Source organism: Aspergillus nomiae (assembly GCF_001204775.2).
Source record: "Aspergillus nomiae NRRL 13137 chromosome Unknown contig00055, whole genome shotgun sequence".
Lineage (NCBI taxonomy): Eukaryota > Fungi > Ascomycota > Eurotiomycetes > Eurotiales > Aspergillaceae > Aspergillus > Aspergillus nomiae.
This window is the reverse complement of record NW_015378110.1, coordinates 787-14,930: the sequence shown is the minus strand read 5'-3', so window position 1 is coordinate 14,930 and position 14,144 is coordinate 787. Positions and strand designations below refer to the sequence as shown.

At 48.0% G+C, this 14,144-nt stretch overlaps 3 protein-coding genes across 3 annotated transcripts; 2 read left to right on the top strand and 1 right to left on the bottom strand.

Annotated features, from left to right (window-relative positions):
* Positions 1–324: 324 nt before the first annotated feature.
* Positions 325–1,992, top strand: ANOM_003577 (putative cytochrome P450). The gene is made up of 2 exons (XM_015548834.1): positions 325–449; positions 510–1,992. Exons 1-2 carry the CDS (start codon positions 341–343, stop codon positions 1,796–1,798), a joined length of 1,398 nt encoding a protein of 465 aa, XP_015409271.1. The 5' UTR covers positions 325–340; the 3' UTR covers positions 1,799–1,992.
* Positions 1,993–2,761: 769 nt separating this feature from the next.
* Positions 2,762–4,180, bottom strand: ANOM_003576 (amine oxidase, flavin-containing superfamily; the record flags this gene model as incomplete). Its single annotated transcript, XM_015548833.1, has 1 exon — positions 2,762–4,180. One exon carries the CDS (start codon positions 4,178–4,180, stop codon positions 2,762–2,764), a length of 1,419 nt encoding a protein of 472 aa, XP_015409270.1.
* Positions 4,181–12,873: 8,693 nt separating this feature from the next.
* xanC (transcription factor xanC) lies at positions 12,874–13,936 on the top strand (the record flags this gene model as incomplete). The annotated part of the gene is made up of 3 exons (XM_015548832.1): positions 12,874–12,988; positions 13,047–13,559; positions 13,626–13,936. The coding sequence occupies 3 exons, from the start codon at positions 12,874–12,876 to the stop codon at positions 13,934–13,936; spliced, it is 939 nt and encodes a 312-aa protein (XP_015409272.1).
* Between the last annotated feature and the right edge of the window lie 208 nt (positions 13,937–14,144).

Genomic DNA, 14,144 nt, shown 5'->3' with positions numbered 1-14,144 from the left:
ACTCTCCCACTCTCCAGACGAACCATGATCTGTGCGACGATCGATCCCGCTTTAGGACCTCTAAGAGACAGCCAGTGGACTGATGACCCAAGCCAGTCCATCAATTCACAAACTATTGTTATGAGATCGTCGCGCGAATCGGCGTGATTCGGCTGAGCCAAGATCTGCAGCCACACAAGAATCTTCACAAATCACAACTGGTACCGGTGCTTGCACAGGGATGAATGTGGAGGATGGGCCAACAGAGCACCTGGTGGAGAGGGAATTTAAATTGCCTACCTCCGGCAACTGACCCTCCTCCCGTGAGAATTTCTGTAGTTTTCCTGACCTAGCAAACATCATGCCGTCGCCGATCCCGAAGCCGAAAGGTGTTCCCATCCTGGGAAATCTCCTCGATCTTGATGGTAACAATGCCTGGGGCTCCTTCAACAAGCTAGCCAAAGATTATCGTGAGTCTCAATGAGCCTTTTGTGACAGGGCACAGCTAACACCATGTGCCTGTACCCTAGGCCCCATCTTCAAAATCACCATCCTCGGTCGCGATATAGTCTTTATTACCGGTGCCCACCTACTAGAAGAGATTTGCGACGAAACGCGCTTCCGCAAATGCGTAGAAGGCCCCATCGTAGCAATCCGTGATGCAGTCAACGACAGTTTGTTCACGGCAGATCACGATGAAATGGAAGCATGGGGTATCGCACACCGCATAATGGCGCCCCTGGTTTCGTGGGAAGCTGTTGAGCAGGTGTTCTCCGGCATCCAAGAAACAACAGACGACCTGATCAAGAAATGGACGGCGGGGTCCCGGCAGCGTGTCGATGTGACGAACGACTTGGATCGATGCAACCATGCCGCAAACATGCTTTGCTTCTTCGATCAGCGGGTACACTGCATGGAGGGTCCTGAACCTCCGGTCATTAAAGCCATGGACGGTGCTACCCATGAGGCGATGCGCCGACCTCTCCGCCCCCGGCTACTCAACTGGTTGTTCTACAATCGTAAATGGAAAGCGTGGATCAAGACTATGCGTGACTGCGGAAAAGACATCGTTGATACTCGAAAGAGCAATCCAACCGACAAGAAGGACATGCTCTATGCGTTGCTAGAGGGCAAAGACCCGGAAACCGGTAAAGGCCTGACCGACAGTCAGGTGCTGGATGAGATTATCAATATCTTCATTGGTAGCGCCACGGCACCCAACCTACTCGCTTTCGCAATGTACTATCTGGCGAAGAACCCAGACGCAGTTGCCAAGGCTCGCGAGGAGCTGGACACTGTGGTCGGTGGTCCTTCTGTCAGGATCGAACACGAACATCTTGCTCGCCTCCCCTACACTGAAGCTATCCTGCGGGAATCCTTCCGACTCTCCGGCGTCGCCCCCGGCTTCAATATCCAACCTATCCCTTCGATCGAGGGCCCCGTCCTGCTCGCCGGTGGTGAGTACGAAGTTCCCAAGAAGCAGGCCCTGATCGCCATCCTGGCGGCTGTGAATCGTGATCCGGCCATCTTCGAAGACCCCGAAGCCTTCAAACCCGAGCGTATGGTCGGAGAGAATTTCGACCGACTCCCCAAGGGTGTGAAGAGGGGCTTCGGTAATGGTAAGCGCGAGTGTATTGGCAAGCGGTATGCCTGGCAATGGTCCTTCCACGTGCTGGCGAGCATCCTCAAGGATGTCGAGTTTGAACTGGCGGACCCGAACTATGTGGTGGGCAATGACGGTATTAACTGCAACGGAGCGTTCAGTGTGCGGCCGCAAGAGATGTTTGTGGTAACTGGACCCAGGGCTCCTGCTGCCTAATTTTTGATGTCTCTGCTACTTGATTCTTGTTAGGATACCAATGTTGTTTATTAAGTCAATAATGTCTATTAAGGATGAACGAGCTGTGTTTGAGGGACCGATATGTGTCTGGCGATTACTTGTGGACTGCCTAAGTTATGCCACAATATTTATAGCATATAATCTATCATATGCAAAGCTCAAAGAAATCTCTGAACGAAAAGCTATGTCCACCACCGTCTGAAAGTAACTCGGAATACCTTGACATTTCACCCTCCATCAGATAGCTCTATCTAACAACGCCTTTCTTGCTATCCTGATTTCTGACCCTTAGACGGGGCTGATCGAACTCTCCAACCTGCGGCATTTCACTTTGCAACAACGCCTCCTGCGATGAAGGTCTTAGATTCCTGAGGAATAAGGCAAGAGGGAAGGAGAAATAGAGGACAGAGATGGTGGAAGTGAGCGGTTGACAACCAACAGGTCTGCCATCGGTGTTAAATAGATAATCATGCTATCTCAAGAGTAATTAACACTAATCTCGATCTCATCCTGATGTGCCTCGAGGGCAGTTGGAATATTCTATCTAACGACTTGTATTCGGTAAACTCATTCTTATACATCACCTCGATCAATCATCATTGTTATTCAAACTTCGAAGAGACCAACAACACCTTTTTACAAGGGAGTGTTCTTTTTCTATCTCACCCGACAAGAGAGCTCCGGATAAAATGCACATGATCAAGGTAAACATAAACGAGAAAGATAAAACTTATTCTAGCTCTAGGTATCTAGTCGCGCGACTATCACTTAACCCATATCCCATGATCTGTCCTATCATCTACGTCATGGGAGCTCACGGCGACATTGCTCACCTACTAGAACCAGAAGGGTAGCCATCGAGGTGCTCGTCGAATTTTGCTCGGTAGGTAGGACTGACCCGTAACCCAGCTTGCCCTAGCCATTGCCCAGTCTGTCCAGGCATCATGAAAAGCTCGCCTTTAGCAACCCATCAATGAAGGACCAGATCCGCGCCGAATCATGCGAGTCAAACGTGGCAGACATATAGTACGTCTTGCGGTGGCCCTGCAAATTATTCAGACGTCTGTAGAAGCCATTGCGAATTGCATCTGGCGGGACAGTCAATAGGAAGGGGCTATGGTCCGAATATCGAACGAACTCCGGCGGCTCAACAGGAATGCCCGCCTTCCTTAATTGCATGACACTGAGAGTCATATTACCCTTAACCTCTGCTTCCGTCATGTGGTCTTTGCTTCCGTAGAGAATAGTAAACAGCCCCGGCTCTCTGGTGGTGTTTATCACGTAGACCGCAGGCTGAGGTGGCAGTTGGTAGAGGGTATCGGTTGCACGGTTGACAATCTGCATGTCTTCTGGAAGACCCGGGATCCTGGCGAGAGCCGTGTAGTAGCACGTGTTATTGAACTGCCCGAACAACTCTCGCTCTGAATCGTCCAGGTCCATGTCCATTCCCTTCAGCATATCCAGCCTGGGTTGAATGACTATGATGAGTTTCCGTGCACGAATCACTTTCACCCCGGATGGCGTTTGCACCACCGCGTACGCCCACCCCCTCGCGTCATTGCGGTGTGTATAAGTAACAGTGCTATTGAGTAACACGTCCTCGCCTAGCTCCTCCCGCGCAGCACCATACAGCTCGCTATTGTTGCGACTGGCTGGCACAAGAAAACCCCCGAATGCGCTTTGGACCACACCAAGGCCGAAATATTTCAACATGTAAAGTGTTGTCTGCTGCAGTATATCGCCGGCGCCTTGATTGAACATGGCAATGATATCGACAGCGCCCTCGAGCTCATACTTCTTCACGAATTCGCCGAACGGGAGCAGCAGATCTGGGGGTACGGGGTTGGGCAGGTTGAAGCCCGTGTTGAGATACGGGTACTTGAGCAGCTGGGCCGAGTACGCCGTCAATGCCTGGTACATGTTGCCCTGGGCTGGACCGACGGGGGTCCCGGTGCGAAGATCGACCCGACGCTGCGTGGAGTTCTGCTCTAGAATGCGAACCTTCTCCAGTGGAATGTCGAAGTGGTCGAAGTAATCTCGCAGCAGGGGGAGGTTCTCGTAGTAGAGCACGCCATAGTCGACGGCGGTTTCTGTTTCCGGGTCGTCGTAGGTATTGACGTGTCCGCCTAGGTGGTCCTCTTTCTCAACCAGCACAACGCTCTGGTTCATCTGTCGGAGGCGGATTGCTGCGTATGTGCCGGCGGAACCACCGCCTATGATACAGACATCGCGGGTGATGACTCTCTTGCCTTCGAATTGCGAAAGGTCGAGCGAGGGAGGGGCGCGAGGTACAGAGACTGTACAGTCGAGCCACGATAGAGCTGAGAGGACTAGCGATATGGTGGCTATTAACAGCCTCATATTGACTCCTATATGGCCAGAAGGCTTAGAGAATCCATATATGTGTGCCAGGAAGGGGATGGACGTACATTTATCAATTGTGCGTAGGGTCTCACCGACGCTCGATTCAGGGAATTGATCGAGACAGGGTATGAATGGATTCTATAATGTATATATTCCCATCACTTACCGTGATTTATTAGGAGCCCTTGGAGGTAGGATTGTCTCTGCAATGGTCACAAGTATGGACTATTCCCTGGTCCCTCTTGGCCTGCTAGGGAATTTATGGGATACGGTATAGGAGAATGACCCCCACGATAGTCTGACTGTTACACCTGCAGGCTTTGTGTCACAAATGGTTCTTCAGCGAAGGATTTTAATTACATCCCATTGGACTACAAGAACTTGTTTTACATATGTTCCGGTCTTCACCAAAACCTCCAAAGCGAGTACCCCCATTATGCTGCACAGTTCAGAGCTTTCAAGACCTTAGTGACCGTCATACCTAAGGATATGCCGGATCAGCTTTTTCTCTTGGCTAATAACGATTCTAATACATCTCAGAACTCTATACCTGACTGCTAAAGTAAAACTCACGGTTTGTTTAGTAGCGTTATCCATGTTTTGCCCCTTCATATATTCCGGAACTCAGAATGCTACTATCTTCCTTCAAGAAATTCAGTCAATGTAATCAAGCTTACGTCAGCTCTATGGGACCAAAGATAAGTTCAAATAACAACATGCAAGGTGTGAATAGAAATATTAATTTGGAAGGGTTTTGTCTATCATCACTCAGACCTGGTCTCGCCTGTATGTGAATCTAGTGATAGGAGCATACTCTATTCATAGTAGCTCAAGTGGGTAATGATTTTACCAGCACAAGAGTTCTTTGTTTTCATCTCTAAACACATACTAGTGTATATGGCCACCTTCTATGGTGAAGTTATGTCAAAGGAAAAACTAAATTAGCTTACTTCCACCAGATTAAAACTTTCACTATCAGCACATGAAAAGAGTGGAACTCCATTTTGATAGCAAAAAATGTTCTCGGTTAGTTAATCCAGACCATTGACGACTCAGGTATCTGTTTTAGCCGCGCCATGATAAGTCTGAATGGTGAGAGGCCCCGGGGAAAGGGGAGGTCCACTCTGAAACCTGAGGTTCTAGAGAGAGCAGAACTGGGCCAGAAGATACGTCTGTGCAGAAACTGTACTACAGCAGTTCTGGTAGTAGACACGATGCCATGGATTCGGAGCTTCCTGACCCCTGATTATTATGATGAATCAGTGGTTTGTATCAACGACGACGCTAAAGTCAGGGTTAGTTCATATAACTTTAGACTTCAGCGAGCTGGTTAGCCATTGAGTGTTTGGAAGAAGCCTCCGCACGTGCTAAATGCTATTGTCGTAACCGGATTGGATATGGGGCCTTGACTCGGTATCTATCCCAATCAGTGCGTTGGGAGACTTTGCAGATAGAAATGTAGGAGAGTCCATGCGCTATCTTGTCATTCATGGCAGGAGGTAGTTGCATTCTGTTTTTGTCTCAGCGTTTTAGTTGAGGACTCTCGAAGCATCTAGAATGGAAAGGTGTAGATCCGTCAACCAAAGCTATAAACAATAAGCGAATATAGAAGGAATATCCAACCCCAACAAAACACTTATGAGTACGGCGTGATCATACTAGTATCCATGGTACAGAGAATGGCAGCCTGCGCCAAGCTTGCTAGTTGAACGCGGCGCTTTGTATTGTACTTGAAAAAGACAAAAATAGACACCTCAAGTTGAATAGGGTTAGATGTCCTCTTGTGGGAAGTGCAGCCACAAGGTACTTTCCAGTGAAACAACCCAAAGGAATAGTGCAGTACATGCACAGACCGAGAAAAAGAAATCCATATACCGAGATGGAGAGGTATATCCAACAACAAAGTTAAACTATTTTTCTCCGCTCTACCTGTTGTTCGGTACACTGATCTGCAGTGGCTGTAGCTCCCTCTATTTTCCACCACGCGCGCATCGCCAGATTTAGCCACGTTTCTTTAGTGCGACAGTGCCCCCACTAGTACAAGATATCCTTTGCTTTCAGTTTTTTCAACTTCGGGTCACAGAGGGATCGTTAACTATGGAATCTCTTCCAAGTTCCAGCCAAACGCAAGTTGCTTCGGCATGCTGAGCACGTTCAACCTTGGAGATATAGCCCTAATCCAGAACCTGTCCCGCATAGATTGCTTCTAACCAGCTCAGGGCTAGCAGCGATAGAGCATGGGCCTATTTTCTGGCTAGGCTGGTTCCTGGGGAGCGGTGTGCACGTTTCCATTCAGACGGTTAAATTTGTTGGTTAGCAAATCTAGCGGTTGGTACCTGTTAGTTGTTTTATTCTTATGAGCAAATATTCGAGGCCACATTTTAACTGAAAAAGAACTTGGTCGTACGCAAGAGAGTACAGGAGCACCCCAGTCACTATCCGACTAATATAGAGGCGACCTTCATGGAGCTCAACCGGCTGAATAACATGGCTCACAGTTTGATTCTTCAAGCGCTCATATTCTCTATACCCCTCGGATACATACAGCATGCTAGTACGTCAGGTTTCCTGGTTTGGTTCCTGCAGGATCTGCAGTAAAGATCCTTCACTTGCGCAGATATTGCAGGGCAAAAGTACCAAACAAGCCTCAAGGCTTTCCAACTTCCGCGGAATCCGTGCCCTAGACATCTACCGTCGGGGCGATTGGGGATCGTGTATATGTCCCTGATTGCCACAGATTTGAACCTTACAAACGCGATAATTCAGCCGGAGACCGAAGCGATCTGTCTCGGTATCAATGGAACCTGCGATAGGGAAAGTGGGCCCCGTCAAGTGTGGAGCAATCCTATACTCCGTACAAGCAGGAAGCACTCTCAACGCGCCAGAAAAGAAAGCCAGAGTAAAGTGAGTTGCTGAAATTCATTAGTCTGTTGCACAACATCTGGCGCAATGCAGTATGAACGAACGTCCGCTTGTTTAGGAGTCGTTTCCAAGCTGCTGTGGTTCGGTATTTTCAAGTTGGTGATGCAGTCTGGGCCTCTTGGTTATAGACCCGTTATAATATTCCATGATGCTAGTTATAGTTGCTGAAACCGGGAGTTCCCATCCGGCTGTCATAAGTGGTAATAATTAATTAACTGCTCAACTAACGCCACTAACCATGTCTTGAATTAGAATCGGAAACGAGAATCTCCCCACTTGCTTCGAGAACCTGATTGTCTTTCTGGTCAATATTTGGCGGTGTACTTTAAGTAGATAGTAGCTCGCTATACAGTGAGGTAACTTAACATTAAAGAAGCTTGATCTGAGCGACGGTTATGTTCCGACAGCGCGTAACTTCGCACAATCTACAACATCAACCTAGGAAAGTGCTGACACCTCAGACTGATAAGCCTTGTCTTTCTTTGCATATCCTTATATTCGGACACTTTTTCAGTCTTATGAGATCAGTTGCTCCAGGATGGACTCGCCTTCGTGGTCGGTTACAGGTGTATTGGCAGGCATTGGGAGCGGCCCTTCCTCTTATACAGATGGTATCATACCTCCATCCTCGATGGGAGTTAAGGCAATTATAATGGATGTCTTTTTGATACTTCTGACCATTGTCTTCGCTGCGCTACGAATTATTTCGCGACGGCTGAGAGGACAGAAGCTTTTTCCGGAAGACTATTTACAAATCGCGTCCCTGGTAGGTCGTAAATGGTCCAACATAACTACGCACGGCTTCTCTGACTGTAACTATCTCAATAGATCTGCTTCCAAGGCGTTTGCTGGCTTAGTATCACAAGTGAGTCAAAGGAGGCTCGAACGTGTGTTTTCTGATCTAAAGATAGTTAGTGTTTGTGAGAGGCTTTGGGCATCACATATGGGAACTGCAAACTTACCATGTAACTGCATTGCTTAAGGTTAGTGCTCCTCCATCAAGTGCATGGATTGCAATCACACATCTACTGGCTACACAAGTGTCCCCCGCTCATATTGTTGTCCTTCATCTACTGTAGATGTGTTACTCTTTAGTGATCCTTTACGCCATATCTCTCGGACTGGTGAAGATTAGCATCTGTTGGTCCCTCGCGCGCATATTTTCCACTCCGAATGTAGTTTTCATTGCCCGCACCTTAATGGTAATGTCTGTCTTATGGGCAGTACTGACGATTTTCATATCGTTATTCTTCTGCCAGCCAATCAGTCTGAATTGGTCAAGGGTCACGATGGAAGGGCATTGCTTGAACCTCACGGTCGCCTATGGCCTCCTGGCCGCGTTCGACGTCCTCCTTGACATATTTATCCTGATACTTCCATTTCCCACGCTCTGGAGCCTGCAGATGCCAAAGGCAACCAGGGTGACCTTGATCTTTGTGTTCAGCACGGGAATACTGTAAGCTATCTTTGATATGATTTTCGGTTCACTCCTTATCCTTTTCTTTTTTCTTTAATTATCCGTTTCTGACAAATCGCCTCCGGCTGAATAGAACGATGATATTTGGCATTCTACGCCCGATTGTGATAATAAGTGTACAGCGGACAGATATCCTATATAGCGGAATGATGTCCCATGTTTGGACTGTTGTCGAGAACGGTGTTGCTATTATTGTTAGCAGCAGTCCATTTCTCCGTCCGATCTTCGAGCAGGTTGCGAGCGCATTCGGGTCGTGTACAAATATCACACGAACTACAACCTCCGAAAAACATAGTATGCGACATACAGAAGATGGGAGACTCTTAGTGACAGCTCCAGCCGCAGCTTTTCATGTCCAAGGAAGTCATGATGCTGAAAGCATAGATCTATCAGACTCACATAATCGGAGGCAGACCATGTGGCTTTCAAGTTCAAATTTGGCTGTCTAGTCTTTCCCGCTGGTTCCTAATGTGTTTGTATACGACTTTTTAATGGTCGTTTATCTCTGTTGTCTTGCTTGTCACGTTTAAAAGTATTCATGTCTTATCTCTTGAGCAGGACAACGTTCACGACGGTTGTTAGACATATTTTCCTTTTTATTTTTGTTTCTCTTCTTTGTATATCCTACCGGATGTAGTGAGTTGATCTAGCCTGGGATTTTACACAGTTTACAGGCATGTTTTCATTTTTTTGTCGCCCCCTTCAATATCTATCCTACACATTAAATCTTGCAATGCGACAGTGCTGTCTAGATGCTGCTTGATACCTCGGCTCGTTTGTCCACATTAACAATTTATATACTTCAAGGCTTCTTCACTTGAACGGCGGTAACATAGGGATACATAATTTGCGCTTCCTATGACCTAGATTTCATAGTGAGGTTCTAGAAGGTGCCCTTGGAAGAGTCCGTCCACCGCTCAGTCATATGACTACTGAAGACCTAAGCTGATCTATCACATTTGAGAATTTCCTACAGTAAGACACTTATTATTCTACACAGGGACTTTTAAATAAAGGGGTGTACTATTAGTGGCAAAATATCCGACAGACAGATTCTAGACAATATCAACGATTATATCGCAAAAGTGGAGATGTATCATATTCCTGGAGGCTATTTCTAACACCGACGTGCTATACCGGAACAAAGTCTAATCTAAACACACCCTATCAAGTATACCGTACGTAGAAACGTACCTTCAATGACATAAACCCGGCCAAGTCTAGAACCGTCTCTACATGCTCGAAACCCAATGCAAGTCCGCAATCTCCCAGTCCGACAGAATGCTCAACGCCAGCGAAAATCCGTCGCGACCAAAGGTATCGCATCCAAATAGATCGACAAAACACGCCTCACCGAGAGCTTCCGATTTGCCTGATGGGTAGTGGCCGGATCTGTGGGATTAATATATTGGTATCCTTCTCGGTGGGCGCTTGATTCTGTGCGACAAGGTCAGTACCAATGAGATCATATCCGAGCTGGAGAAGCTTGCGCATCACAGCCGTTGAAACGACGAGGAATACCAGACTCGTTTGAAATGGCCGGCTTATCTTGTAGTGTTCGCCGGACAACCGCCGCGGTCGTCGTTCGCGGGCCGAACGTCCTCCCTTCAAGGCGCCCGACGATCACCAACGGAACGGCGTCCCGTACATGTTTTGTGAAGAAGATAGTGCTATAGGGAGGATGTGGTGTGATTGTCAGGATAACTAATCTCAATTGACACCTTGGGTAGGTTAGGGAAATGCGTCTTTGGGGTGTGCTAAACTCGCATGTGGGGGGCGCTTGGTAACATAGCTTCGTCCTGATGAAGCTTTGGTGGATTTAAACGCGATGAGACACGTGTTGGTTGAAAGCGTACAAGGTTTGTTATCTGGAAGAGTCGACGTTATGGAGGGTGTCGATATGGTAGCAGGTTGCTAATTGTGCTGATGATGTTTTGCATGTCGTTATATCGCCGCTCAATGTCAAGGTAACAATGATCGAAAATGTCTAGTTCTCTTATCATCCCAGCGCTGAAGTCAATATAGACTGCTTGTTAGCTCAGGAAAATGCTCGGTGAGCAAGACAGGAGAGGTTAGATAAAGTGACCGAGAGTGAGTTTAGATAGTAGAATTCAGTTAACTGGAGGTTGGAGCAGGAAGCAATTTGGCTGCCTATCGTCTGTTAATCACCAAGGTATTCAAATTATTATTGAACAAAAACCCGGGTTAGCCCTAGAAGCAGATACTACATGACCGGTACGACGTCTGGAATAACGTGGAGTAGCCCTACCACGGTACTGGGTGCGATTCAATCTGAGCCACCTCATGATGAAACCTATTGTTCATATACTTTGTACTCCCTGCGTCGTCATGGATCGGACACGCAGTCATACTTCCAATGCGGCCAATTCTCATTGTGATGTTATTACCATTATGATCGATTTGTTGCTGCCTCAGTCACGGGATCTTGTCTGCCCCAAAAACAAAAAAGCAAAACGGGAGTCTTCAATGGTTCTTCAACACCAGAAATCTTTTCATTTAATCCACTCTCCCGGGTGACACAAGCGTTCGTCTTCGGTCCATCTAAGACAATTAGGGCCTACAGATTCTTCCCCCTTTCGAATACGAACCCCTGACTCTCCACCAAATGAAATCCATGCCCGCGTCTTCCACAGCGGGACTGGCGACACTCCGGCCAATCGCCTCAGTACATTTTCAGATGGATACTTATTTTTCAGCTTCTCCAGCCAAGCAATGATTGACTGGCCAGTTGCAAATCCAACGGGAACCACATTGAAATGCTGGCGGCCGATCAGCATCTAGTTGGGCTTATCCTGCGCCATGCCAGTGATGATGCACTGTTAATGGAACTGAGATGCTACAATTTGGAGGAGATTGTATTCTCAGTTCAGATGCCCTCATCATTCATGTCCGTGCCCATTTTTCAGGTTCCTTCTTTTATTTTACCTTTCCATGACATGCCCAGTGCTTCCATGAAACAATTTGCCACGCCACTCGCCTGCGATTCCTTTAAGCGAACTAAGACCTAGTTATTCATAGCACGGAATGTCACCATCAGTGTCTTGCTCATGGCTATCTGAGGAAGCTCCCGTGTACCCCAGCTATACTGACCCACATGGACAAACTGCAATATCTTCTCTGGACCCATCCTCTCTGGGGTATCACTTTGCTTTAGCATTTCGATGTTGGATTGAGAATTGTACTGATATTCTGGCCCTGTTCCGGGTACGTCATCTACTTGATTGCGTCTCACCGATAGTGCCGGCTTCTTTGGTTTCCTAATGGGAACCTCGGCGGAAGACCTGCAAGCGTTCGCTGTGAACCCTGTAGGTTGCGCGATACTCGAGCATAAACGCCGACACGGAACATGATTTAAGATACTGCAACCAAATCAAAAGTACGTATTTCATGTGTCACGGTTCACACGGCTGAAGAAAATGTCACGCTGGCGAGCCCTAGCACTGGTGGCGAGCAAATCAGCTGAGCCGTGCATGAAATTATCCGCACCAATATCCCTCCTCCGTCCTATCAACGCAGGTTCCATAACACCATTTGTCAGGACTTATTGGAACAAACTGGTGCGCCGAGCTGGCGCCGCTCCAAGCCTCATACGTCCCGCATGGCTGCTTACTTGGGTGTCTGAACAGCACACCCCGCGAATCGGAAGGGAACAGGGCTCAGTACCTCGTGGCTATCGGGGGCCACGGTTCAAGTATCCAGTACCATGGGTGCGAGACATAATATTCACTAGTTCCCGTAAAGCCAGGAACGATGGAGCAATTCGAAGAAGTCAATTCCGTGGATTATCTACACACCTTATCCCAGAGCTCAACTACGCTTTTTCCTCCCGGGGCCTTTCTCATATATACCCGGAACATTGTCTCAATCTATTACCAGCTCTCGTAAACTCTCAGGCGCGTTGAGCCGACGAGCAAATCAACTGTTGTCTCTCGGACTCTTATACTTTGATATACCAGAACCAGATAAGCTGAGAACACGTCAGACTTTTGTATCAGAACACCGGTTAAGTCTGGCTGCCCCTAGGTTGGTCTCGTCCAAGTTTGTCGGAACTTATAGTAATTATATATAGTTTGGTCACCGCTCATTGCCATTACACCCTCGCCGTACTTCAACACAGAACTGCATCTCCATTGCCATCGAAGCGTCGTCATCCCACGTGCTACAATTCTCTAGGCTAGGCGGTGGCTCCGCTCAGTACGAAAGAAGTCAGAGACGGAATCACAAGAGTGAGCGAAGTGGAGTGGTTTTCAACATATATTCCCACGGCAAAATGCGCGCACAGCATGCGAGGGACGATCGTGCCAATGGCGTGGCAAACCCAAAACAGGAACAGGATCCCATCGAAAGAAGAAGGCTACAGAACAGACTGTCCCAGAGGAATCATCGTGAGTATATCACTTCCACCTTGAGCAGAAAGTGTGGCTCTAACACTACCCTGCACAGGTCGCAAAATCCGAGACCGGATTGCCAAACTACAGGAGCGGGTAATCGCGAGTGAGCTCAGAGCCGCGGCAAGCCTCAATGGTTGGAATTATCACCATCCTACAGCATCGTTGGCAACCCCGACAACACCGGCGTACGATGTCGAGAGAAAGGGCCTATCTCCTGCTGTCGAGATTATGCCTGCGATGAGTGGCTCTTATCTGCCTGGTTCGACGGGTACCTACTACCCTTTCAGCACCCTGAGTCCAGCAGCTCCCCTACCACCACAGCCTTCACCACCCTTTCCTCAGTACGAAGCCACTGCAAAAGAAGTCGATTCGTCGGGCTCATCTCCGCCGTCTGCTCTCACAAACAGCAGTGTATGTTCTCCAGGCGCTGGCTCCTTCAATCTGGACATGGCACCGAATGCTGCGAGTAACTACGTCCCATCTGACATGAATGGCCAATTCCAGACGGAGCCATGGAATATCTACACCCCGAACTCTCAGTCCAACTTCTACTATATGACCACTGGTGAGTCTCCATTCTGTCCCTACATCATATTTATACGATGAATAAGCTCTGACTGACACTTAACAGAGGCATCACTGCCTCAGATACTGCAGATTCTAGACACCGGAAATCTGAGGCCCAAGGCCGTTATTCTGCTCCAACCAGACGCTCATCAAGCAGGAGTTCCACCACTGTCTACATCTCAACCCCCCTCACCGGTGGAACAAGCAGCACCAGCTCCAAGCGCCTTTCCCATGCAGGGCCTGACATGTCAGTGTCACAACCGAAGCTTCCTGACCGAGTCTCCCGTGGACTGGATGCACGCGACAGCCTCTACAAGTATCTGTCCCTTGCACGGTTCATCACCACTGGATGGCTACCAACAGAAGCTGCCATGAAGCAGAAACCAACGAGAAACGGGGGATCTTTCTTGATAACCAGCATAGATAAAGGTGTTAACGGTTCAACACGGGTGTTTCTAGTTTATCTTTCCTAATTTCAATCAATCTACGTTTTCCATCCAAAGTGGCCTCCCACCAAAAGTAGAATCTCTAAACCAGACACACGCTACTAGTATACTATATTCAATATTAACCCAGCCACCAA